This window comes from Engystomops pustulosus, chromosome 7, assembly GCF_040894005.1.
Source record: "Engystomops pustulosus chromosome 7, aEngPut4.maternal, whole genome shotgun sequence".
Classification (NCBI taxonomy): domain Eukaryota; kingdom Metazoa; phylum Chordata; class Amphibia; order Anura; family Leptodactylidae; genus Engystomops; species Engystomops pustulosus.
This window is the reverse complement of record NC_092417.1, coordinates 156,055,565-156,082,386: the sequence shown is the minus strand read 5'-3', so window position 1 is coordinate 156,082,386 and position 26,822 is coordinate 156,055,565. Positions and strand designations below refer to the sequence as shown.

Below are 26,822 nucleotides of genomic sequence, written 5' to 3'. Positions count from 1 at the left end.
TGTATTTTTTTTTTTTTTTTACCTCTGCTTCCTAAAACTCTCTGAAGTCTTTCCCATGTGTCCTTACCAAGAAGGAGAATTTTAAGATCCACATATGGGCATGAAAATGGACGTGACGAATTGATGCAAACGATTGAACAGTTTCTGCATACGTCATCCATAGGTCATAGTATACGTTTTTTATACGTTTTCAAAAAGGACATGGAAAACGCAGCATCCCACGTTTTTCTCAACCAAAAAGAAACAAGGATACAGAAGCACAGGACAAACGACGTAGACATCCGTCATGTCCATAGCATAGATCAGTGATGGCGAACCTTTTAGAGGCCGAGTGCCCAAACTGCAACCCAAAACCCCGCTTATTTATCGCAAGGTGCCAACCAAAAATTAAAGTAGTAACTTATTGCTCCCCATGTTCAACAACTTTCAATCAGATTGGCCTCCTGAGGACAGCAACACAGTAGAAAGATGGAAATTTTTCATCATTTTAGCTTCTTTCCAGTTTCCCTCTGTACACAGAGAATCGTTGGGCCAGCAGGAGGTCCTCCAAAAATAATTCGACCCTGTCTAATTCTCCCTCTTCCTACAGTCCCAAGTAGCGAATATATGACCTAAAGCAGCATCTTTTAAGTTGCTTGGAACTGCAGGAAGATTCTTTGAGCCCTGTCTGGTGTCCTGGGGCGATCGCCGAGTGCCCACAACAATGGCTTTGAGTGCTGCCTCTAGCACCCGTGCCATAGGTTTGTCACCACTGGCATAGATATTAATGAATACACTGTAGCACACGTTTAGATACGTTAGATGCTACCAGGAGCCTGCAACAAAGAGGATGATGGAGCGGCTAAACTGCATCGCGTGTATCCACCAAAACGGTTTAACACCTGCATCCGAAATTTCCATTACTCTCGTTTTCAGGGAGCGTAACAGAAATACTAAGATTAAAGGTAAAGGGAAGGTCATGCATTTATAGAAATAAATACATGGTAGGTAAGCTTCCCTTACACTTCTCCTGCTACAATATTTTATCGCTATAAGGCCGCGTTCATAACGCGACGCTAGCGCACAGGGGGCGGGCCTCAGCTACATCGCTGTGATCAGCCAAGGCCCACCCCCTGTGCACTAGCGTTATGTTATGAACGCAACACTAGAGGAACCTGTGACCGCACCCTAAATTATGGAAGCTGCTGAATTGAGTGCGAACTTAGCCAAAACACATACAAAACTATCACAAGAGATGTGTCTTTTCACTTCACCCCAAAATGAAGGGATGTGGTACTAAGGGGTTAAACAAATTGATATATTGATATATGGGTTAATGATTTTTACATCTGGCTGCACACATAGGGGGGATTTTTTTTTTTTTTTTAGAAGTGTCTGAGAGTAGAATAATTCTAGTTGGCCATGGCAACCAATCAGAGCTTAGCTTTAATTTTCCCACAGCTGTTTATAAAATTAAAGCTGAGTTCTGATTGGTTCCCATGGGCTACTAGAATAGTTTTACCTCAGACATTTCTGATAAAACTCCTACATAGTATCTGACCCTGTGTACATCTCCTCCTTCTATTAACAGGAGTCCAGGATCCTTCACCCATCAGCATCCCTCCACAAATTTATGCAGAGATGTGATCACATGACCTACAGCAGCCCCTCCCCTCACAATGTGCACCACGTGGCATTCCCTATCACAGCAGTGGCGTCATCAGTGTGCGCGCTCGCCCCGTTCGTTGCGCCCGGACTTGCCTCCTGTTACAGGGGATGATGGGGCATAGTGAGTGCACAGCGCCCCATGCTCACCCCGACTCTGACGGCACGAATTGTCTGTGGTAAATATGACTCTCATATGTTCTTCCTGTTCTACAGCTGCGCCTATAGTGAAAACTACATTTCCCAGCATGCACTCCGCGCTGCAGTGACAACAGTCAGGCTCAGTTACTGCACAATGAATGGATTTAATGATGTAGGACATGGTGTTCTTCTTAATTTCTCTTTGGGGTGTGTGTCATGGTGATATTTTATAGGTGACTGAGGATTACTCCATAGGACAGTGTGCAAGGGTTTCTGGGAGTTGTAGTTCTACAAGCACTGGAAAAGCCCTAGCTGCTGTACAGGTGCTATATAACCTGGCTGTGTATTCAGTGATTTGTATCTAGTGGCAAGCAAGATCCTGTGCAACCACAACTCCCTGCATGCCCAGACACCCATGCTGGGAGTTGTAGTCCCACAGCAGATAGAGGGCCATTGGTTTCTGACCCCTTAGGCTTGTATTTACATGAGACACGAAATCCTAAATCTTCTCTTGTATTTACTTTCAGATGTTCCCGTCTAACCAGAAGCCTGACATCTCGTCACCATGAGGCTGAAGCTGAGGAACATCTTCCTTGTGTACTTCGTGGTGTCCAGCGCCGGCCTCCTGTATGCGTTACTACAGCTAGGTGTGTAATCTACATACTGTGCTAAAGAGCAAGATGTTAAAAGATTTCAAATTCCTTGATAATTTATGCTTGCCGAGAGTTGTAGCGTTTCAACCGCAGAACATCATTGCATTAGGGACTAATGAACTGGGTGACAAATATACAACATTTTTGTAGATTGAAGTGTTCCCAAGGGTCATACTAAAATGTAAAGTTGTTTTTTTTAAGGATAAAAAAGGGTCATACCACCTTTGAATGTTATCCCCTTCAGGGGATAACATTCAATTGGTAGGGGTCCAACTGCTGGGACCCTCCGATCGCAAAAATGGAGGTCCTAATTGGTTGATCCTGTTTTTGATCGCTCTATCCAATATTTTAAGAGTGTTGGAAATTACAGAACACAACACTCTAGTGTTTCTCTCACTCCCATTCACTATTTTCATCTATAACGGTTAAAGAGGAAGGATGATAAAAGCCACATATATTAAAAAGTTTCTTGTATTCTCTTTTACTATTAATTTATGCAAAACTTTATGTAAATTTTGACAACCTTTACCTCCGGGTAGAGCACCAATATCAGATCAGTTTAGTCCAATACCAATTAGCTGATTGAAGTGAGGTCATTGTGTTATAACCTCTTTGTTACTTATTGCTTACAGCCCTTTTAGTTGTGTAATAGCTGCTCCTGGTGTTAATCGTAACACCAAAAAATCGGGGCTACATACACATAGAGGGATACACTGAACTGTGCATTGTTTTATACTCTTCATAACATTTCTACAGTAATAATCCACTCGTGAATTTAATTGGCTGATATAAGATACACACCTAACACAAAAAAGCCAACTTATTGCATAGTCTAAAATTGTATTTTTATTTAATAAATTGTACACAAACAATTTTTTTAGCATGTTAATCATTTTGGAACAGTAAGGACATAACATTTGTGGAGAGATAATACAAGGTGAAAATGGGCAATGTCCATTATATTGTATTTTGTACTTATAAATGACAAGATGTTATGATGCTTCCTGTGGTAGATGAAAGGTGACCACCGATCATGGGTATGTTCAAGATATTGGTTTCAGACACTGTGACTGAATGTTATTGTATGTAAACTAAGCAATGGATTATGTGAGGATAAGCACTAAGAGCTTTCTTGTACACTAACCTATAGGAGGCCTATAACTGAGGCCACACGTACAATCTTGTCATTTATAAGTACAAAATACAATATAAAATCAATATTGCCCATTTTCGTTGTTTATTATCTCCCACAAATTTGATGTCCTCACTGTTCCAAAATATATTAACCGGCTAAAAAACTTTGCTTGTGTTCAAAGTATTAAGTTAAGATACAATTTTATATTTTGTAATAAGTAGATTTTTTTTGTGTTGGGTCTGCTCCTGGTGTTGCAGTACAGTGATGTTCCCAGCGCTTGTGTGTAGAAATGACCCTAGGGCGTCAATTTACCAAATTTTATTTTCAGCTGGCAATATGTCTGGGCCGCGAGGCCGAACCAGAATCCTGAACGCAAATGTGGGGTCCGCTCATTTCCACTTGGGTGCTATTTCTTCATGATATCACACAATCACTTATGGGTTAAAGGGGTTATCCAGGTTTTAAAAAATACTGAGGGCCGGGCTGGGTGGGCTAGTTAAACATAATAAATATCTACTTACCTCGTCCGGCGCTGCCAATATCCCGCGCCGTGGTCCGTCTCATCTGTGCGCCGGTTTGTATACAGGGCCGGCCGGAAGCTCCCATCCGACACCATCTCTCAGCGCTTACAACGCTGAGAGATAGGGACGGATGGGAGGAGCCACGTCGCGGACCGGAAGCTCCATGTGCGCGGCTTCTGTGCCCCTGTAAACAAACACGTTGCATAATCTGTGTGCGCTATATATTTAGAGGAATTATTATTATATTGCTATTGGTTGACATTAGTGGCGTATAACTAGAATAGTCCTCCACTTGTTCCTGGGCCTATACCGTATTTCTTTGAAGTCTAGTAGACTCTTTAGGGAATATTCTCATCAGTGAGGTTGAGTGAAGTCATAGACCTGCTAGACTTACAATGTGTGTTTTCTGAGTTGCCTTCTCATGTGGTTATTGTGTGATTGCTTGCAGGTCAGCAATGTGACTGTACGCATAAGACGAAGCCTCCTCATGATGAACACAGAAGGGAAAACACTCTCCCTCGTGGCGGAGAGAACTTACCTGTAATATACGTAGTTACCCCCACACATGCCAGGTGAGACGTTCAGTAATTGTTGGCCTTGTAGTAGCTTTTAACAGAGAATATACAGCACAAGATAAACCAGCATACATTGAAGCGGTTTTCCAAAAAAATGTCCAAAGGGCTCAGAATGAGTTAATAAAAATTAAAGCATCAACTGCTGTTTTTTTTTCGGGAACATCCTGTTCCTATTTGATACCACATTTCCTGTACGGAGTGAACATTAAAATACCGAATCCCAGCAATATAATCTCCTACATTGTGACTCTATTTTGGATAACTAATAACTACTCTGCTTTGTGTTTGTCCTGGTCAGACCTCATCAGCGGGCCGAACTGACTCGTCTGTCACAGACATTACTACTCGTCCCAGATCTTCACTGGATTCTGGTGGAGGACTCGGCAGCTCGCACTACTTTAGTGGCTGATCTTCTGGCCCAGAGTAAGTTGCCGTACACTCACCTAAACACGCTGACCCCGCCAGCAATGAAACTCAAAGACTCCGACCCCAACTGGTTAAAACCCCGTGGAGTGGAGCAAAGAAATGAAGCTTTACGTTGGCTGCGGGAGAACAGATCCCCCACAGACCATGGGGTGGTTTACTTCGCTGATGACGATAATACATACAGTGTGAAAATCTTTGAGGAGGTAAGTTTTACCCCAATCCTTTTGGTTCAAATATATCTTTATATCTTGTGACAATGGCAACTTAAAAGTGGAACTATTCCACCCTCCCCCACACAAGTATAATAACTCTTAGAATTTAAAACAACAATTTTGTCTATAACTTTCATTACCTACCTCCAGCAGTTTCTTTGCTATCTTCCTTGGTTTATCCTGTCCCTGCAGTAGGTGTCTCCCTTGGATGTGCAGCTTATGTCTGTGAGACCATGGCTTGTGTACATAAGAAACTGAACTAATTCTAACTGCTGGAGCGGAGAGGCTTCTGATCTCTGTTCACTCGGGAGGGAGGGAGCCATAGTCTCCTTCAAAGTATAGTTGGGTAGAAGGTCTCCCCTGTTCTGAGTCCCTTCATGTGAGTCTGTGTTTATGCTGAACGTCTCTCTTTGCACCTCAAGCTTTTTCTTACCACATTATGCTCTCTGGACACTTTCTACACTCCAGGGAAGCTGTTAAGAAGTTTCTCTGCTGGTTCCTACTACTTATTACAGACTTTATGCTTTTCCATGTGATGGAAGTTGGCAGGCTCCTTAGTGTATAGTTCCTGTATGTACACTTTGCTGTGTTCAGTGGATTTACTTGTAGGAGGCTCACTTTATAGTCTACAACTTTACTTCAAGAGAGAACGCTAAGCATTGTGGGTTGTGAGAGCAGCTTATAACTGACTTGGCTTTAGGGCAAAAACAGCAAGAGGTTAGTCTCCGTTCTCTTCACTGCTGCTGAGGAGGATTTCTGATAAGTAGCTTCAGAACAGAAAATGGCATAACTGTGGAAAGAAAAAGGTAAGAAGCACAATACGGGCCTTGTTCTCTTCGTTTTTAAAGGTGCAAATTGCCTATGATGATTTAGTAAAAATCATTATGAAAGTTAAAGGTTATTGCAATATTTCCCATCCAAATAAAGGAAAGACATTTTATTTAATAGAGGAAAGTTTTTTTATGTTGGTTTGTAAATCACTTTGTTTCCTTTGGCCGCAGTCATGTGAACTTTCTTTCCTATTCTGTAGATGCGGAACACACAGAAAGTATCGGTCTGGCCAGTTGGGTTGGTCGGAGGGCTCCGTTATGAAGGTCCTCTGGTCACTGGAGGTAAAGTAGTCGGCTTTCATACAGCCTGGAAGACACACAGACCGTTCCCCATAGACATGGCTGGATTCGCAGTGTCCTTGGCTTTACTTCTGAATCATCCAAAGGCACAATTTGACCCAAACGCTGAGCGAGGTTTTCTGGAGAGCAGCCTTCTGGGACCATTGGTGGCTGTTGGTGAATTGGAGCCCAAAGCAGACAACTGCACTAAGGTTTGTACATATACACAATACAATAACTGATCTGCTATAATCTAATATAGACTCCATACATAATGATCTAATATGACTGGTACATCATGTGTTATGGATTGTCCTGAGGAGTCGCCTGTGAAAAAAAAAAAACATACACCATCCTAACACAGCGTGTGTGATAAATCTGTGATCTCCACATCCATGGCTCCTATAATCACCAGGGGTCCTGATGTATGTGCGCAATTATTGCACTCAGTCCTCCTCAGTCCCATAGACATTTAATGTAGTGTCATAAGACCTGCTTGACCAATCCTCCATTAAAACTTCTTTAGAAGGAGAGTTGAGGACCCCAATGTAGTGATAAATGAATTTCCCAGCAGTGGGCCCTCCAGTGATCATACATTAATCAACTAAAATATACTCTGCCTGCACACCACCTACCCTTCCTGATATCAGGTATATGACACATACTTCTTGCCGTTACAGATTTGGGTGTGGCACACAAGAACTGAAAAACCTAAACTCAAGCAAGAAGATTTACTGGAGAAGCAGGGGAAGGGCTCGGATCCTAAAATTCTAGTGTAAAGCCAGACTGTATTTCATGTAAGATATCAGATCCTACTGTACAGTAATGGGAAGGCCAGATAAGTCCTGTAATTACAAACATAAGGCATATGAGATTGCAATGTTGGATCATTCCTATTAGAATCTGGGTATCACCAGGGGAGTGGACTCCATGTTATTTCTGTATTTGAGAACTTGCCATTGTTATTTCCTAGTCTTTTTAACCCTGTTACCAATCTGTATCATTAGGTGTGGGGGTGACTCTGAGCACCCCTGCTGATCACCTATTTGAGGGGTAAAGGTGCACATGGTACAATCTCTTTACGCTTTTGTGGATCTGGACGCTGTAGAATCCCATGCCCCTAGTAGCTGATCATCAGGCACCCATCAACTATAATATATTAGATTTCAAAACATTTAACATTTAAAGTAGATGCACACAGACAGGATCTGCAGCAGGTTATATGTGTATTGGGTGCAACTATCTGTGCTTGTGGGAAGAAACCCTTAGGGTAATGATGCAGATTTGACTCTGGGGTAAATTCCACAGCCATTCCATTCCAGGCATGTAATGTGCAACTTGTGAATGCCACCTTGAAGGGGTTGTCTGGAGGTTGAAAAACATGGCTGCTGTCTTCCTAAAAACAGCGCCACACCAGACCTTGTGCCAGTTTTGCAATTCAGCTCCATTGATTTCTATGCAGTGAGTTGCAATACCGGCACAAACCATGGTCAAGTGTGGTATGTTTTTTGGAAAAAAGAAGCCATGTTTTTAAGGGGCTGTTTTTTTGCACGTGCTAGTGATATGCAACCATACTGCAGTCAGTCGGATTGAATGAAGTTAAACCCTGATTTCACAAAACAAGTGGTTTCCCCTACACTCCTTTTTGGATACCACATAGTTGGCCCTTGATGGAGATGATGATAATCAATTAATTTGCAATTTTCTATATGCCTCCATATACAGTTGGAGGTATACAGAGGATCTGCAAAACGGCTCTACTCTGAGTCTTAACAGTGGCACATGGATAGACCATGAATCTGCCTTTGTCAGCATTGAAGGTTTGACATTCTTGGTAATTTCAGACATTGTAGTTGCTTGATTTACTTTGGGGGTTTTATTGCGATCATTTTGTGTTTTATCGGATGGGGTTTTACGGTTTTAATGCACATCCTTCCTGGTTTTCCTTCTTACCCTAATGTCGGCTTTCATGCACCTGGATTTCTTTTGCGGTCCCAGAATTTTGTCCTTAATAAAAGGGATCTAGACTTCAATATTAAGGGAGTCTATTACTACGTAGACTCTTCCCATGTGCAATAAATGAGCTAAAGTGATGGAATATATTACATTTCCTATGTGATCCCCTGAAGTTATATATATAAAAATATATTTTTGGACTTGTATATTACAGCACTCTCCCTTGTTCCCATTGTACTTCGGTCCTTCCATGGCAGCTGATAGAGAGGTCAACTGCTCCATTGAATAATACAAAGCATGATGGGCCAGACTTGTACATGAATATTCTAATTCAATGGAGGCTCCGCCTTCAGTGGCCATGGTGTCCACGTGTGAGGTGCTGTGTGGTTCAGTCCACCATTTGTCTCATTGCTGGATACATAATGAGGGTAATATGCTGATGATGTTCCTGATGGGTCTCTCTTGGTCTTACCAAACTGTATTTGTATGATACTTGGGTATAATGTGTGGACCTATTGTAAATGTAATTTTATTGCTTTTAAGATGACTATGTTCAGTTGAAGGGGTTTTCCCAGGGGCCTAAATGGGGGGGGGGGGAAACACACATAGTTGCCTAATTCTTGCATCATTTGTCACTTCTGATTTTCGGCACTGCCCAAAGCTGGAGGTTCCAGGGATTCACTGGACCACGTTCAATCAATAAATGGCCTCCTCGGACAACATAGGGAGTGAAGCCCCCAGGAAAACGGAAGTGACGTCAATTGGTCCCAAAAGTCCCAGAGCAACTCTGTAAATTTGTGCTCTTTCTTTTTTCCCATCCCGGCCTCTTGGGGTTTTCAAAATTCCTACAGGAGCCCTTTTAAAGGTGTTGTCCAGCCCACAGGATCGGGTATAATTTTCTGATCGTTGGTTCCCAGTAGCCTCTGTCAGTGCTATAGAGGAGAATAGAGCGGCAGGTGTATTTGCATCCAGTACAAGGGACCACCATTCTCAGGACCCATGGGACACTATCGATCAGCAAATTATTGCCAATCCTGTAGATTCGGAATAACGCGCTGTGACAGGACAACCCCTTTAAGGTTTCTGCTCCATGTTTCTATTGTACAAATGTCTCTTTATAATTTATTCAGAGAGTCTTTATGATTTTATTTTCCATCTTTCACGTCGTGTCTTTTAATATTTTATGTGAGATTTGTGGGTTGACCCAACAAATAAACATTTTACAACGTATATTCTTGTGGCTTTTATTTATTTCCAGCAGGCATGCTACCACGTGTGCTGAATCTTTACTCCATGCGTTTAATGTCAGGTTCACACAGGACATTTTATGCGGTTTACAGATTTTACTTGACATACTATATGATGGGATCCTATAGAGGGGAGAAGCTGGGGTAACCTTCATTGCCATCTGTCAGAGAGTTTGCCACCTTTGTGTCGTTATCACAACCCCCCTCACCACCATCGCCCTCCATGGTACACAACACTGTATTGCAGTCTTCTTTATTTTACTATTATGTCTACATTTTAGCAGCTACAACTGGGATTATCCATCTCCAAAATCTCCTTCTAACCATCCGGTATAACCTTATGCCTTGCATCCATAAGGGAGGGACCTTTGGGCCTTCTGTAGATTGGGTAAGTAATTATACAAGCAGGCTTGGTTTATCACTATACTCTATATAATCTCTGCCCCTGTATACCCCCTCATAGCTTATTTAGCTAGCAGCAGCCTCTCCACCTCCTGCCTCCCCAGTACTGGACTTGAACAAGGCCTTGGTTTTCTCCAGACCACTATTGATGGTCTCCCCTAAACCTTTCTCCAGAAGAAATCCTTCGGAATCGGTCTCCACATCCTCCGCACCAGTAATCTTATCCATGGAAGTCTGAAGGAGACGTATGCTTACAAGGACAGACGCCTGAAAAGAGAGAGATGTCACATAGCTGGTTATTCTGTATATTATGTGAGTTTAACATGAAGGTGATTTGTTTTGCACAATAAGGGTATGTTCACACACAACACTGAGAACAAATTGGGATAATATCAGAAAAATGTGGGCACACTGCATGTGTCTCAGGCGCTGCTGCTCTAATATTACATATTGTTTCTTAAAAATAACCTGTCACTCGGTTTGGACCCCCAAATCCACAATCCTACCTATACAGCTTGGGTTTAGGATCTCTTTTCCAGACTAAATAAATCTAGTTGTTTTAATCTTTCCTCATAACTGAGACCCTCTATACCCCTTTGTGGCTCTTCGTTGAACCCTCTCCAGCATCATTTATATGGACCGGTGCCCAGAACTGGACAGCATATTCCAGGTGAGGCCAAACCAATTCCTTATACAGTGGTAATATTACATCCCTATCCCGAGAGTCCATACTGCTGTTGCTTTATATGTATGACATATCCGCAGGAATATGTTGCAAATACAGAATATTTACAAAGAATGTCAGCGCTCCCTACTCCAGCAGCAGCAATAGTAACAGCGTATAGCTGCCCAAGTAGAAGTGCCGTTACTACTGCTCCCGCTTCCCTTGAGTGGTTACTCTCGGTGTAATCCCAGACATTATTATTTGATCCCCTTTACCGATTATAAATCGATGGTTATTCTAGGCATAGATCATCAATGTTCATTTCTGGAAAAATCCCATTTCACTAGGAGCTTGCATGACCGCACAAAAACAGCCAAATAAGCGACAGTCAATTGATTTGCACAACGTGTTCTCACAAATCTACATCATAAAAATATCTGAAGCCTGGATGTGTGCCACATATTGTTGTAGAGGAAAGGTAGAGCTAATGCCCGGTGGGTGCAGTCTTCAGGTCAATGCGAGGGTAAACGCTCTATGCTTTATTAATGATTCTGCGCTAAATTAAAGGAACACTCCTGGAAAAACATATACACAGCACAATATTGGGCACTTTACTAAAAACAGTGCAAACTGCAGTAGTGTAGTGTGCAGAGGGCGCCAGATTCAGAATTTCTGGTGCTTGTTGTTGATGAATCTGGCGCCTCCTGCACTGCTCCAACAGTGTGCACCAACTTTTTTTGGTGCACCTTTACCATGGGGCGTGCGACACACTGTCGGACATTGCATGTTAAATGTGGTGCACGGTCACCGGAATGCCCCTTCAGTGCAGAAATTTGTGTTGCGTGAAGAATAATGCAGCCGCGCCACAAGATAGTCGCATGCAACATAAATGTGGCGCAGGCTCTTCTGCAAAGAACGTGCAAAGTCCGACAGAAAACTGCCGCAACCACCTTAGTAAATGTGCCCCACTCCCTTTTTTGAATGGAGGGATCCCAATCAACAAATCATCCCCTTGTATCCTGTAAATAAGGGATATGTTTTACTTGTTTGGACACCCCTTTAAATGGGGAGAGAAATGTGACGTTAAAACATTTATGACTAAATTGATAAATGGCTATGTCCAATCAGTTTTGCACTGTATTGTACAATATAAGACACTGCAGGGATTCTACCGAACCCGTAACACTCAATTGTCAGTTTATTCATATATAATTTGTAGGAAAAAAGAAGCAGTGTCACGGGTGTCACTGCGATCCATGCCTTGGATCACAGGCACAACCCGTGCCCCTCTCTGTGGCGCCTCTGCCCCGGTCCCTGGCCCGCGCTTGTCCCGGCTAGGCCGCGCGCGTCCCCGCTCTTTAGGGCTTGCACACGACGCCACTCGAGCATTTAAGGGGCTAGCGCACAACTGATTCGCGCTAGCACTTCCGGGTTTTCTCAAAGGCCGGCTGTTCCCAGGATTCCCTGACAGATCTTTGAGCTTCATGCCATTGAAAAAGCTTCCTGAGAGTATTCTCTGCGTTCCTGTTGTGACCCTGGACCTGACCCTGACTCTGCACCTCTGCTGCCTACCTTGAACTTCTGCCTGCTTCTGACCACAAGACCTGGTGGTACCCTGCCGCAGCAAGTCCATCCCGCTTTGCGGCGACTCTGGTAAAGACCAGGTGCCACTTAGATTCCGGTCCCGGGTGTCGGCTAATACCATCTCCCACGATGGTCCAGAGGGTCCACTGATCCTGAACCCTGACAAGCAGCACAATGTAGGGGTGTTGCTGTGGCATCATGGGATTGAGAGTAAAGGAGAGGAACAAAGACAAGACATCTTAAAGGGGTTTTCACACAAATTAATGTTAGGCCCTATCCATGGGATAGGGCCTAACCTGCTGATCAGATGGGGTCTCAGCGCTAAGAGCCCCACATATCACGAGAACGAGGGGTCCGTCAAAACCCTCGACGCTCCGTCAGGCTATTGGAGCAGACAGCCGGGCATGACCGTTCTGCTCCATTAATCTCTATAAGTAAGGAAGTAAGATGGAGTGTTTTTCAAGCAAAAGAGAGTGATACAGCGATGGAAAGTGTTTCCTCTGGAGGAAATATTTAAAGGGGATTTCCAGAGGATTCCCAGGGCAAGGGACAGGAAAAAAAAACATACTTGCCCTGCTCTGGAGTCCCATTCTCCCTACGCTCCAGTACTTCCAGTATTTGGAACTGTGTCGGGTTGGAAGTTCCAGGGGGTCATGGGACCCGCTTTGGGTAATAAGTCCTTCGTTGTCCTAAGTTCCAAGGTAGCAACTAATTAACCCCGCAGGACTCTGGGCCTGTGTGACAAAGGAACCGGACTAAAGATAGGTAATTATTCTTTCTTTTATTTTCTGCACTGCTGTCGTGGACCCCTTTAAATTTCTTAAAGGGATTCTGTCATCAGCTTTAGACCCGGTCCGGTAGCAATCCTGATCCCTAAGCTTCTTTTATAATAAAAATCATTTGTGCCTGTGACATTAAAATATGGAAAGACATTGAAACCCGGTCCGGTAGCAATCCTGATCCCCAAGCTTCTTTTATAATAAAAATCATTTGTGCCTGTGACATTAAAATATGGAAAGACCCCTGAGTTGAATGGGCATCTTAATCCCCCAAGTCATGATGTCATGCAGAAAGCAACTCTCAGAATTCTCTCAACCCCCCCACCCTTCTGACTACATTATTGGACCTTCAAGCAAATCTCACAATTGCAAGCTAATCCCTTGTTCCAACTTGAAAAGTGTAGAGGAGTTGCGTCTTCTCTGCCACAGGAACCTGTCATGTTCAAATGTGAAAACCTGATGACAGGTTCCCTTTAACAGTTTAAGTTTGGCTTAATGCTCTGAAGATACCTAAAACAGGAAACTCATTTAAATCCCTAAAACATTGGACAGTAGATAAGATTAGCATCGCTAAATGCTCCTAACATAAGACAGGGTATTGTTTATTTTTAACTCCGAAAATTTAGTTCGGGCTTATTTACAGGGGATTCTTGAACAAAAAGAAACAACATTTATTCAAATATAATCGTATCTTCATGTCTTGGAACATCATCATCATAACTCTTCAACCGCTAATTTACATTGTGAATTTCTATGTGAGCTGTATGTAAAAAACTCAATCTCCGCTGTAATACAATTCTTGTGTGATATTAAAGAGGAGATTCCACTCTTAAAAATTATACCAGGACTGTGTTTCTAGGTGCCATAGTTCAGAAGATATAACAGTTTGTAAAATAATGCATATTTGGAGAATCTGTGTAATATGAACAAAAACTTATTTTGCTCTGATTATATTGGAAAGACCTGTTTTGATATTTTTAGAGATAAAAAGACCTTTTCGGCCAAAGTCCTAAATATACAGGATGTGGTTTCTGTAGACGTTACAGTTGGGGGTTTGATTGCTCAATCCAAGGCAACGTTTTAACGTGTGCTGCCAAGTAGCTCGTATCTAATGATCTGAACAATGAACTTTATCATCTTATATGATTATTGACACTTAGTAACTCATTGGTAATCAATATCTTGCTCCACTCACAAACTGAAAGATCTTGTAGGAAGTTGACATATGGGGAGTTGTTTGGCAGGAACCTTACGGTAACCAGCTGCTCACCATTGATGATTCTCTTTCTAACAAGGCAATGGATCTATACTATGTTTTGTCTTTTATTTTTTTCACATACCTCCATGTATGATACCTTATCAGGTGCCCTGACTGTGGTAATCATCTTTTATTTGTTATCCATGGCCTCCTTCCTTCTAAAATCAACTTTTAAAATTATACTAATGAGCCAGAAGGGCTCTGAGGTGCTGTAGCTTCACAGGCTGTTACACTGTGCAAGAGCACTTCCCCATCGTCTGAGATTATATCAGGCAAAGGGAGGTGTGAAATGCTGAGGGAGCAGGGGCCTGGAGAAGACAGTGCAACAGCTTGTGAAGCTACAGCACAGAGGAGCTTGGGTAACACCCACCAGCCATTCTGGCTCTTCAGCATTATTTTAAAAGTTAATTATCAAAAGAAGTAGGCAATGGATAACAAATATAAGAATATTACCACAGTCACAGTGCCTGGATCTATGAGTAAGTGCCCCCTGCTTTATCATGATTTTGACGGTAGATTTTCTTTAAATATACATAGTAAAGCAACTTACCTACTGCTCCAAGGCTGGCGGCCCAGTGCTGGCTCCTGCGGGTCTCATTGTGCTCGGTGGTGACATCTACACTCATGGCACATCATTGACTGACCTGTGGGGATGGGGATGCCCCTGGACACTCTGGGGCACATTTACTTACCCGTCCTGTCACGATCCCCGAGGCGCGTTGTCCGACGAGGATTCGGGGCTGCCGCGATTCACTAAGATCGTGCGTCCAATTTCCTGCATGTGACACTTCCCCGCTCAGCTCCGCCGTAGTTCACCATCTTACTCCCGGTGCATGTAAGTGCTTGGGCTTGCAACACAATTTTAAATGTTAAATCCCGCGCTCAGTTCGAATCAGTCAGATTGCCAAAATCTGATCGTGTGCTACAAAAACCCCAGTTAAATGTGGCGCAAAACGGAAAAAGTTGGGAAACGCCGAAAATGCGGTCCGCGGACCCTTAGTAAATAAGCCCCTGTGACTCTGTTTAGATTGGACTGCCAGTGCCACATCTCTTTGATGGGAATGGTAATGCCCAGTTGTCAATGAAAAAATGTAGAGAGCTATAACAGCTTAAAATTTGGAATTTTGATTACATGTAAAGTAATTACAAGTAATTACTCACGCAGGCATGTCTGTAGATGTGAAAGGGCCTCTTGTTCACTATAAAAACTTATTCCACTTTCATAGATCCAGGCACCATGACTGTGGTAATCTAGATTTGTTATCCATGGCCTCCTTCTTTCTAAAATCAACTTTTAAAACAATGCTAATGAGCCAGAAAGGCTAGAGGGGGGGTTGTTACCAGAGCCCCTCCATGTTGCAGCTTCACAGACTATTACACTGTGTAAGAGCACTTCCCCCTCGCACTGTTTGGGATTACATCAGGCAGAGGGAGGTGGGAAGTGCAGGGGATAAGGGGAAGGCAGTGTAACAGTCTATAAAACTACATCACGGGGGGGCTCTGGTAACTCCATCCCAAAGCCCTTTTTGCTCATTAGCATAATTTGAAATGTTGATTTTAAAAGGAAGGAGGACATGGATAACAAATATAAGAGATTTCACAGTCACGGTGTCTGGATCTATGAGTGTTTGTGATTTATCATGCTGGATTTTGATGGTTGATATTCTTTAAGGGGGAACAGAGGACTCTCATTCTTGTGATTGTATGGATCTCTACCAATCAGATTGTTATCTCTTATCAGGTGTATAGAGGATAACAACTTAGGACAAACCCGAGTGCTAAAATAAAGCAGAACAGTTTCTTTTTCTATGTCTATGGGTGATGGCACACGCAAAACCGCATCCGTTTTTGGCGGGTTTGACCAATATCTTAATTCAAACTGGTCAACGCATGCGTTTTTTGACGGGCTGCTTAAAAATGCTCCAAAAACACGGTCATAACGCCACGTATGCCATTACCCTCTAGCGCCGCCTACTTTAGTTTATAGCCTGAAATTGTATAGACTGGATTTATAGTCATTGTTTCTGTTCTGTACCGATGTGTGTTCCTTACCTGTATAAGGAAATATAAAGTGGCGGCCGCCCCATTTGTGGCCATGATTCCGGTGTAGTAGCTCAATAAGACTTCCCGGCAGCCCTTCACCCAAATGTTCAGTTCATCCGTCTGGTAGTTGTAGCTGTAATGGGCCGAGTTATTGGTGATCTGCATTTGGATACAAGGTCTGGGAGAGCTGGGATTACAACAGCTAAACGGGACGCTGTCCATCAGGTATCTGCCGTCCACATTGCTCTTAATGCGGCTGCGCCATGAAATAAAAAAGAAGGAGACTGGTTAAAAAGCGTAAAAATAAAGCGAGTGATGTAAGTGTCTTTAATTTCTGCTTTCGTTTCCATAGCAATAGTCTACAAATATTGACTAATTACACAATGGGACTTCTCTGCCAGATAGCAGGGGTAGCCATTTTTCCACTTCCTCATTTGCAAATTTTAGTAACAGACACTTAGCGCATTGACATCAAACGTCGGAACGTGTAACTTATATAGAAATAACAGGAATGTATTGACATCACCAATGCTGCCAGACAAAGCAGAATCGGAATTCCTGGCATTCTGCCCTCGTAATGGAATTAACAGTAAAATACGGAACCTGAAAGTCAATGGGGCAGATTTAGCAAGCTGCCTAAAAGTAAGACTGTTACCTATGCACTGATCTGCAAATACAGATGCCACAAAGATGACAGCTATGTGTCATTCATTACTTTTGCATTCCCATACAATCCTACGGGGCAGGAATAGGACCTGCAGTATTCTACAGTCACTACACGGGTGGTAGATAAACACGTTTGTGTGCATTGATCCATTGAAATGAATGTGTTAGTGTATCATCTGTTAGAAAACAGCACGCGGACAAAGACATTGCAGCAGAGGCGTTACTCGGAGAGACAGGGCCCCCTAGCAGGCTAATGCTTGGGGCCCCCTTCCCACTTAAAAGATATACATATACTCACACATGAGAGTTACAATCACATATAAATACACTCATGTGCACACACAGCATATAAGCACACACACACATACAGTGCCATATGCAACATACTCACATACAGTGTATACAGACACCATATACACATCACAGATACTGCATATATACATCGCAGTATATGTTATATACATATTATGCTGGACAATGTGCAGTACAATATAGATATAATGGTGTACATCCTCCATTCTTTATTCTGTCAGGTCGGATGACGGGGCCCCCTGACACTGCGAGCCCCATAGCGGCTGCTATGGCTGCTACCACTGTAGTTACGCTCCTGCATTGCAGGGTATTTATCAGGACTTCTACGCTACTTTTGTGGTGACCCCTGAAATAATCGCAAATACTAGTGTTTCCTCGTGCATTCTTCCCCTCCTGCACACCAGATCCCCCTCCCTCCGCTGCCTGCTCAATGCACATGACAGGAAGTGGGGAGGGAGCTGGATGAGTGTGGAGGAGACTGACACAGTCTGCAGCTGTCCCTATACTCTCCACATACTGCTGCTATGGAGCCAGGTAATGTGAAATAAAGTTCTATAAAGTACTGAAGAATGCTGACAAAGGCATTTTTACTATCAGCTTAGCAGAGGCTATTGGAACCTGTCACCTGCTTAAAATGACAATCCTGGTGACAGGTTCCTTTTAAGAAAAAAAAAGTTAACTATAAAAATTAGGATTTATATTTTTTTTTTTGTCGTCTAAACCCAGGCAACCCCCTTAATAAAGTATATCACAAAGCTTACAATTATCATCTGATATTCATATCCAAAGTACTTAGTTTCAAAGTGAATTACTACCGTCCTAAGATTTCTACATTAGCCTTTTACTGGAGTGAAATCTTAAAAATATATGTAGTTGACTTAAAAGGTAAGTGATTAGTAAATTAAAGGAAATCTGCCATCAAAATCCATCATGATAAACCAGGGACACTGTGTTATAGCTGTTATCCATGTACTCAATTCTAAAATCTACTTTTAAAATTATGCAAATGAGCAAGAATGCCTATAGGGGCGTTACCAGAACCCCTCTGTGCTGTAGCTTCACAAGCTATTACATTATGCAGGAGCACTTCCCACCTCCCACTGTGTGTTGAAACTTCCTCAGTTGCAGTGAGATTACATCAGGTAGAGGCAGGGGAAAGTACTTAGGGAGCAGAAGATGAGGGTGAGACAGTGTAAAACTGCAGCATGTAGAGGCTATGGTAAAACCCCTCAGAGCCCTCCAGGGTCATTAAAATAATTATAAAAGTTGATTTTAAAAGGAAGGAGGCCATGGATGATAAAAATAAGAAGATTACCACAGCCACGGTGCCTGGATCTATGAGTAAGTGTAAGTGGATTTTGATAATAGATTTCTTTTACTTGACAGACTAACCCCCCCCCCCCCCCCCTCTTTTCAAAAGTGGAAGGGACCGTAAAATGCAAAATGTACAAAATAACACCAAAAGGTTGCAGAACCCCATAAAGCTTAGAAGTAATATTACCTACTTGCCGGATTTTCATGCAGAAAATCTAAATGAAATCCAGGTTAAAACCACGTGGAAAATATGAAAAAAAGTCTGGATATTAAGCTTTTTCTACAATCATTAGTTGGTTTTTGAACAGGAGGCTACAATAGTTTATTCTTATAAATGATAGATTATGGATTATTCTTGTTTTGCAGATCTGCTTATAACTATGATCTATAAGCTTAAAGGAAATCTAGCACCAGGATGAAGGATTGTAAACCAAGCACACTTACATTGTGGTGTGTGCCCTCTGGCAAGACCCACTCCTTCTTTAGCTTCTTGTGCTCTTGTTTGTACAAAATAAGGCTTTAAAAATGATGCAAATGAGCCTTAGAGGCTCTGGCCTTAATTAGCAGCTATGGCGCTACTGAGGCTCGTTTGCATAATGTTTAAATCCTTTTTTTATTTATAAAGACCAGGGGATTAGAAGATAAAAGAGAGTAGCTCCTGCCAGAGGGGGAACACACCAGTATGTCAGTGTACTTGGTTTACAATCCTTCATCCTGATGGTAGATTTCCTTTAAAACTAGCAAAAAACATTAAATGTTAAAAGTTCTGGTGGAAAATTGAGTCATTTTTTTAAGGAAACAGGTTATATAAGACACTTCTACTTCTAAGAATAACTTGTCTGAGATTGTGACTCACTCTTTGACTTCTTTGGAGGAGAAGTCTAGGTAGCGGTTGCTGATCCATTGCACCTCGAACCAGTCTTTGTAGTGGTTGTTACCACAGCATTGGAAGTCCATTTGTAATTTGTCAATTGTCCTCTTCTGGTAGCAGCGGCCTGGAGTGTCAGTGTCCTTGTAGAACCTGATCCCATTTCTCAAACCTATCTTTAGAGATTCCTCCAGACTTCCTCTCATTGCAACGCTTAAGACTAAAGCAGACAGACAAAGCAGACAGCTCAGGATGAAGAAGAAGAAATACGGTAGCAGAAATGGCTTCCAGCGTGGATATTTGGTCATATCGAGTGAATCTTGGCTAATTTTCCCAGCAAACAGACCCAGGATGGCTCCTACAAGTCCAGCTGTTATAACCGTGTTGGGGACAGCATGGGCCACAGTGTTGTCCATCACCTCGTTGTGGATCCATAGTTGCACCTTTAGGAAGACCCCCAATCCAAAGGTCACGCACCCTATAAGAACACTGATCCAGGATAGAAGCCATAGAGTTTGAGCTAGTTTCACCCGCTTCTGAAAAGTAAATTTGGTCTTGAAGAGGGCCATCCTGAAAATAGGATAAGGGAAAGGGGGGGGATCAAGAGCCCCTTTGTATTACCCCTAAGAGGGGTTGGATTTGGGGTCTGAGGTGCGACAGAGACCCGCAGGTTCCCAGTGTCAGACAAGGGAGAAGGGATAGTCCGAGGTGGAAAGAGAATCGGATTAGCTAGTCCATAATCCAGCATTTAGCTGTTTCTACTGACAATCACTTATTAGAGCTCTCCCCTCCTGTCCTGCTGTCTCTTTGTCAACCTGAGTCATCTATCTGTATCTACTGCCAATCTCTTATTAGAGCTCTCCTACCCTGCAGTCTCTTTGCTAACATGTATTGTCTTCTACATCTCCTGTCCAGTATGGTGAAAGACCCCAAGTAATTTAGGCACAAAATATCTGTATCCCTGCACTTATCCACAGACATAAGATGGATGAATGATCAGGATGGAGCTCAAACTTTTGGTGATGGCCAAATTTTGAGTTTGATTGTTAGTATAAAAATATGGCCAATAAAATGAACTTATAGAAGAAGTTGTCTGTCACGTCTACTCCCATATAATTGTTGTAAATAATTAGTATATTCTAGATCATTTTTCCTTCCAACTCAGGTTAAACTGGCGCTACACTGTACCAGAGGAGCCTCCAGTGGGCCCAAACCCGATTTAGAGTGAGTTAGTGGACCAGCAAAAGTCAACCCAACCCTAGTTAGTTTAGTTACTAAGGGTTTGTGAAGGGTCCAATACCGACTGTGCTGTTCCTATTTCTCTTTCAAACAAATCGAATAACTTTACCAAATTTTTAGTCACTACCTTGGCCAGGGCTGGTGCCAGCACTGGGCATACCTGGGCAAGTGCCGAGGGCTGCTGGGGGCCCACATAAGGTTGTACATGAGGAACCCATAGGGGGTGAGGGGGGCTTTATATAAAATAAGAATGGGGGGGCTGTTTGGTATGATATAATAGAAAATATTTTAGGGAACAGGAGACTACTTTAGCTTCCAAATTTTTAATGCCGCCACGTGAGTTCATTGCAAAGGGGCCTATTAAGGCTCTGTCACCCAGGGGCCTAATGGAACCTGGAGCCGACCCTGACCTTGGCCAAACTGACGATACCCAGTTGCCAATTTATTCATACATTTCTCTGAGGTGAAATGGCACAGCTCAGTACAAAACACAGATGCTTCAGAATTAGCCTATGACATATGAATGAGACACATGAGGAGAACTGACTCTTTGAACTCTCTGAACTCCTTTGTCCTTTGTGCCGTGAACAATGATAACTTCACTCATGACGAGTAATGGTGTCAGTCAATGCTTTTATGCAAAATATACAGCAGTCAGATGTAATATTTGCCTCAGACTTTGCTGTGCCTCCGTGCAGTTATTAGGCCTTTTATCTCATAGTCATCCTATTATAAGTATCCGCCACTTGTCTGACAGCTATCTCCTCCCCGATTACCACAGACACAATCTTGTTAACAGATGCCAGCTCTCTAATACCATAATGACCCTGTTAGCAGCTTGCCTTTTTCACACCCATCTGCGCCACACCCCGTGTCCGACACTTTCTCTTTTAATATGTCGCTTTCACTGCATCCTTCTACCTGCGAAGCCATTATAAACTTTTAGAAAAGAACCATTTACACAGGGTTGAGACAGATCAGAAGAGATAGGGCACTGAACTATGGTCTATGTCAAAATACAGGCAGCCCACAGGTTACTTGCAAGATAGGTTCTTTAGGTTTGTACTGAAGTTAAATTTGTATCTAAGTCAGCACTGTTTATTTTATAATTGAAATTCGAGACCCTGTCCCTGTCACAATTGGATTTTCACAATTATGCGGCACATTTACTTACCTGTCTGACGGAGTTCACCCAAAGTGCATTGTCTGACGATAATGGACTGTGCCGCGATTCACTAAGATTGTGCGCCCGATATCCTGCATGTGTCGCTTCCCCGCTCAGGTCCACCGGAGTTCACCTTCTTCTTCCTGGTGCATGTAAGTGCATTGTCTTGCGACACAAGTTGAAAGTTAAATCCTGCGCTCAGTTCGAATCAGTCTGATCATCCGACGGCGTGCCCCCAGATTTCTGTCGCATGAAAGGCAGCGCAGCTGCGACACAATCCCAGCGCAAACCCCTGTTAAATTCCTGTCAAAGCTGTGCAAATCCCGAAAACCATGAACAGTCTGACAAAAGTGTGATCTGCGACCCTTAGTAAATAAGCCCCTATGACACCTTACAGAAAATCATTGCAGCCTGGGACTAAAGTAAAGCAGTAAAGAGAGCTTCACCAGAGGTCACAGTGGGCAGATGGGTCCGTCTGTAACTAGGTGTCCACTGTAAGTTGGGTGTTCTTAAAGGGGTTGTCCCACAAACTAAATTAGGCCTTATCCACAGGATAGCGCCAAACTTGCTGATCAATGGGGGTCTCAGTGATGAGACCCCCACAGTTCACAAGAATGAGTAGCCTTATGGTGTTCCAGATACCTCAGTCGGACCCCTCCTCGCTCCCAGAGAGTTATGGAGCAGATGGCCAGTCATAACCGTTCTGCTCCATACATCCCAATGCAGCTGACGGAAATTGCCGAGCACTCCCTCTACACCACTGCTTCCTCACAAGTTTATTAGAAATCTTCTGATTCCTAGTACGGACAGAATGCTAATGCAATTACTAAACTAAGGGTTACAAAAATATACATTTGAGATATTTGCCGCATATATAATAATGGAAATGAACATTAGTAAAACGGGTAGGATTAACCATGTACAGGCTATATCTCATTTGTCCCTGAGCTAGTGTTTGGAGACCAGCTGAGGTATCCCACAGACAAAAAAGACAAATAAGAACCAGCAATTCCTTATAGGAAAAAATATAAAATATGCATTGAATAGTACTAAAGTGAGTAAGGCTAGGATGAAATAATTTCTTAAGCCGTCCATTGTAAGGATATCTTGGGCAGTGTCCTGACGTACCCAGTGATGTAACGGTCGTTATATGAAGTAACACATACACACGTAGCAGGGGTTGACAGTGGTTGCAGTACATTGCAGTCCATCTTATGGGACCAAGTCCATTTACTTAAAGGGGTTGGCCACTTTACCTCATGGTTTTTGTAATGTGTGTGTAAGTATGGGGGGCAGGATATTCGGTAATTTACCAATATACATCTAGTAATAGTTCTGCTCCATTTTCTTGATATGTAAAGTGAAGTCTCTAACCTTTTACCTCATCAGCCAGACATTCCTAACCATAAAATGGCTATAGATGGAGGGTGATGTGATCTCTGTCCATGAACAACACATCAAATGCATCACAAGAGTTTAGAAAAGGAGATTTACCCAATTAATTCCATTTACAAAATGCACGCGTTAATGCTACGTGTGAATGCACCCTCGATCTTCAATTCATGAATCTTCTATTCTATTCATGAGGTAAAGCGGCCAACCCCTTTAATGAATTGTGGTGCCTAAGGAGAGTCACTACTGCTGTAAGGAATAACTGGTTATTTGGATTCCTCTGAAACCACCATATCAGGGACGACTTCTGATAATTATATTTAACAGAATATGATCTTCTTCCTCAGACTCTCTAATAATAATTAATTCATTCATGAAGCTGATGACCGCTGCTAGGACAGTGTTGAGATAATGGGTGGGAGCACTTGCTTTTCGCCACTCCCTGCTGGAAGCTACAGCTGATACAATAGTTGAAAGATGGGACAGACTATCATGGGACAGCAGTATTAAACATGAGGGCTGATACTAGTGCTTTGTGTTCTGGTACCAGACACACCAGAATTATTAGGAGATTTTGACCTCTTTGATTTTCGCTATACCCTGCGCCTATAATAAATCTTACAAGGTGAGGTTACATTGGTATTTTCCAATATACTTTATGTATCAATTCACCACAGTTTTCTAGATCTCTGCTTGCTGTCATTCTATAGAACGCTTCTATGTTTACTTCCAGTGGATAGAAATCCGACCATGGTCACACAGGTGCACTGCTCGTTATATCACAGAGAATAACCAGAGCCTTGTGATATAACGAGCCATGCACCTGTGTGACCATGGTCGGATTTCTATCCACTGGAAGTAAATATAGAAGCTTTCTATAGAAGGACAGCAAGCAGAGATCTAGAAAACTGTGAGGAATTGATGCAGAAAGTATATTGGGAAATTGTATAACTTTTTATAATACAAACAATAACATTAATTGGCTGAAATGGGAATAGCCCTTTAAAGTATTTAGAACCATTGACATGTCCGTTACTGTTGTGGCTTCTTGTTGTGGATTTCATCCTTTGCTATGAAAAGTTTGAACCCTGCCCCCTGTTGGTGGCAAATCACATATAAAATCCAGCAACAATTCTATAATGTGTGTTCTTATGCTGTTTTTTGATTGTTTTTTTTTGTCAACAAAAAGTCAATATGGAATTGTGGCCAACAAACAACCTTTTTTTTCTGGTGACCCTTTTTCCCCAGCTAGTTTGGTGTTTTTTGACTCCAAGGTATGTTGTGCAAATCACAGCATGTTCTGAGTATGGGTTTTTTGTTTGTTTTGTTTTTGGATTTCTTTATAGGTAGAAAAAAACCACCACCAGAAGCTAAAAAGGCACACAAAAAAATAAGCAACTAGTAAAGACTGCATGGATTTTGTTTAGAAAGGACAGGCCACTGCAACAAAAATAATATGGGGAACATTTATCAAGAATGGTATGGCCAACATGTGCCTCTTTTATGACAAGACCCCTTTTTTTGAAACTTTTTGGGATTTAAAAAACTCACTTTTTTAGTTGGCACATGGAGGGTACATGCACATGGGTGCAGATTCTTTTCAACAATGCCGTGAATAATCAAAAAGCTGCTTTGTGTATATGACATATTTTACCGTTCTTACCACACATATTTAGCCCATCCTTTGTTTTTACATGATTCTGTCACTTTGTATGCCTGTTAAAATATGTGAAACTATGGTAACCGTGATTAAATGGGTTCTGAAGAATCCTCGGCCAGTTTATTATGTTTGTTGCACATTATGACATGTGCTAGTCTCTGAGTTAAACACTAAGTTTCTTGTTCAACAACACCTCTCCAAAGTGAAGAAATATGTGTCACCTACATTTCCTTTGCATGTGCCAACCTGAACGACTGACAGGTACTGAAAGGAATTAGTCATCATTAGGGAGGTATAGGGGTGGAGGCAGCTGGCAGCATGAGAACAATGTACTATGGTAGACTGCGGTAGATTGCAAGCTGCTGGGGTACTATCCCATAGCTGGCCATAGTATAATCACACTATCTTAGGATAACTGCCTAGGTCTAGTCCTTTGATATATCTAACTGTTTGTTGTGTGAACTACCATGAATTTACACTCAGATATAGCACTATGCAATTCAACTAATCTGTGCAAGATCACATACTGCAATTTCTGCCTTAAAAAACTGAAATAATTTACATCATGCATCGTGTTTGAGATTTCAAGTATCTTTTAATATGAATAAAGTACTTTTAGATTCAGTTTTATTCAACACATCAATGACCAGCGGTAAATCTCATCTTGCTCCAGCAACCATGCTTTTCTGAGGCCAACTCTGGTCTTTAATTTTCTAGAGCAATGATGTTACATACTTCCATGCTCCCTGAAGATGCTAGCATGTACTGCTTGAAGCCAGTGTATGGATGCAGCAGTAGATGTGTGGTGTGTCATTGCTCCCGCAAGCTAAAAACCATTAGGGAATAAGTTCTGGATCAGTGTGGAGTTAGTCGAAAAAATCATGTTTTGGCCCTTGCTCCATATCTGAACCAATCCACTTATTCCTATTCCTTTGTCTACATAGCTTTTTGCCTGCCCTGACCTCGGCCTGTTTACTGACTAAGTCCATTGCAGTCCCTTCAGAGACGCTCACCAGAGTCTCTTGGCCTTCCTGGGTGAGCCGCTACTTTTGAGGTAGCGACCTGGTGGTTCCCTGTAGAGAAGACCAGATCATAGTATGGGGTACAAAGGATGTATCCCTCTAGGATAGCCCTAACCCAAATAAATAGGTTCACACTTGTTGCATTACAGCTAGCAGCTGCCATGCTATGAGTAGAGTTTTAGCAGTGAGGGAGAGAAGCGTGGCCATAGTGGACCCCCTTTTCCCTGCATCAGTGCATCTGGAAAAGCTTTTAAAGGGGTTGTCCCAAAAACCAAGTTAGGTCCTATCCACAGGAACGAGAGGCCAAAGGTCATCCCAGTTACTTCAGTCGGACCACTCGTCCCTCCAGGAGATTAATGTACAACTAATCCTGTGGATAGGACCTAACTTGGTTCATGGGACAACCTTTTTAAGGCTATTTTCCCACCCGCAGTCATATATATATAGTAATATATTGTAAATTACACTGTGAAATGATCTTCCAAAATGGTCTGAAGGAAGCACGCTGCATTGTTTGTACACCACACTATCTTGTGACAGGAAAACACAACTTATCCTAGTAAATTCAGTGGTGAGAAGAACTCACGGATATTTTGTAATTGTCAGTATGTGCTAAATGAGTCTCTAGAAAAAATGCTAAAAATGTCAATAAATACACAGAAATAACCTGCAATAAAGATTTGCTGTAAATATTTCCTGTGGGGGCTCACATATAGGGAAACTACAAGTGCTGTGAGATGATTCAGCACTAAGAGGGGAAATAACATAATTTTTGGGGTCCATGATGATCATTTTTTTAATTGCAATACTGTTCTGAGTTTGGTCTAAGTATGAG

The 26,822-nt window shown here is 42.3% G+C and overlaps 2 protein-coding genes across 3 annotated transcripts; one reads left to right on the top strand and one right to left on the bottom strand.

Annotated features, from left to right (window-relative positions):
• The first annotated feature begins 1,604 nt into the window (after window positions 1-1,604).
• On the top strand, window positions 1,605-8,961 carry B3GAT3 (beta-1,3-glucuronyltransferase 3). Of its 2 annotated transcripts, XM_072118481.1 has the most exons (7): window positions 1,605-1,823; window positions 2,313-2,432; window positions 4,543-4,666; window positions 4,968-5,298; window positions 6,338-6,628; window positions 7,097-7,213; window positions 8,587-8,961. In XM_072118481.1, exons 2-6 carry the CDS (start codon window positions 2,351-2,353, stop codon window positions 7,193-7,195), a joined length of 927 nt encoding a protein of 308 aa, XP_071974582.1. In that variant the 5' UTR covers window positions 1,605-1,823; window positions 2,313-2,350; the 3' UTR covers window positions 7,196-7,213; window positions 8,587-8,961. The 2 variants fall into 2 exon arrangements, with proteins under 2 accessions (XP_071974582.1, XP_071974581.1); XM_072118480.1 differs by lacking the exon at window positions 1,605-1,823 and adding an exon at window positions 1,899-1,957 and having other exon boundaries at window positions 7,097-8,961.
• A 641-nt stretch (window positions 8,962-9,602) lies between these two features.
• Window positions 9,603-20,238, bottom strand: ROM1 (retinal outer segment membrane protein 1). The gene is made up of 3 exons (XM_072118478.1): window positions 19,498-20,238; window positions 16,359-16,605; window positions 9,603-10,288 (listed from the first exon to the last, which is right to left on the bottom strand). Exons 1-3 carry the CDS (start codon window positions 20,076-20,078, stop codon window positions 10,088-10,090), a joined length of 1,029 nt encoding a protein of 342 aa, XP_071974579.1. The 5' UTR covers window positions 20,079-20,238; the 3' UTR covers window positions 9,603-10,087.
• Between the last annotated feature and the right edge of the window lie 6,584 nt (window positions 20,239-26,822).

Coding starts and splice junctions, on each gene's coding strand:
- B3GAT3 (XM_072118481.1), top strand. CDS start 2,351: ATGAGGCTGAAGCTGAGGAACATCTTCCTTGTGTACTTCGTGGTGTCC. Junction 2,433..4,542: donor GTATGCGTTACTACAGCTAG/GTGTGTAATCTA, acceptor GATTGCTTGCAG/GTCAGCAATGTGACTGTACG. Junction 5,299..6,337: donor GTGTGAAAATCTTTGAGGAG/GTAAGTTTTACC, acceptor CCTATTCTGTAG/ATGCGGAACACACAGAAAGT.
- ROM1 (XM_072118478.1), bottom strand. CDS start 20,078: ATGGCCCTCTTCAAGACCAAATTTACTTTTCAGAAGCGGGTGAAACTA. Junction 16,606..19,497: donor TCCTCCAAAGAAGTCAAAGA/GTGAGTCACAAT, acceptor TTCATGGCGCAG/CCGCATTAAGAGCAATGTGG. Junction 10,289..16,358: donor CTTTATATTTCCTTATACAG/GTAAGGAACACA, acceptor CTCTCTTTTCAG/GCGTCTGTCCTTGTAAGCAT.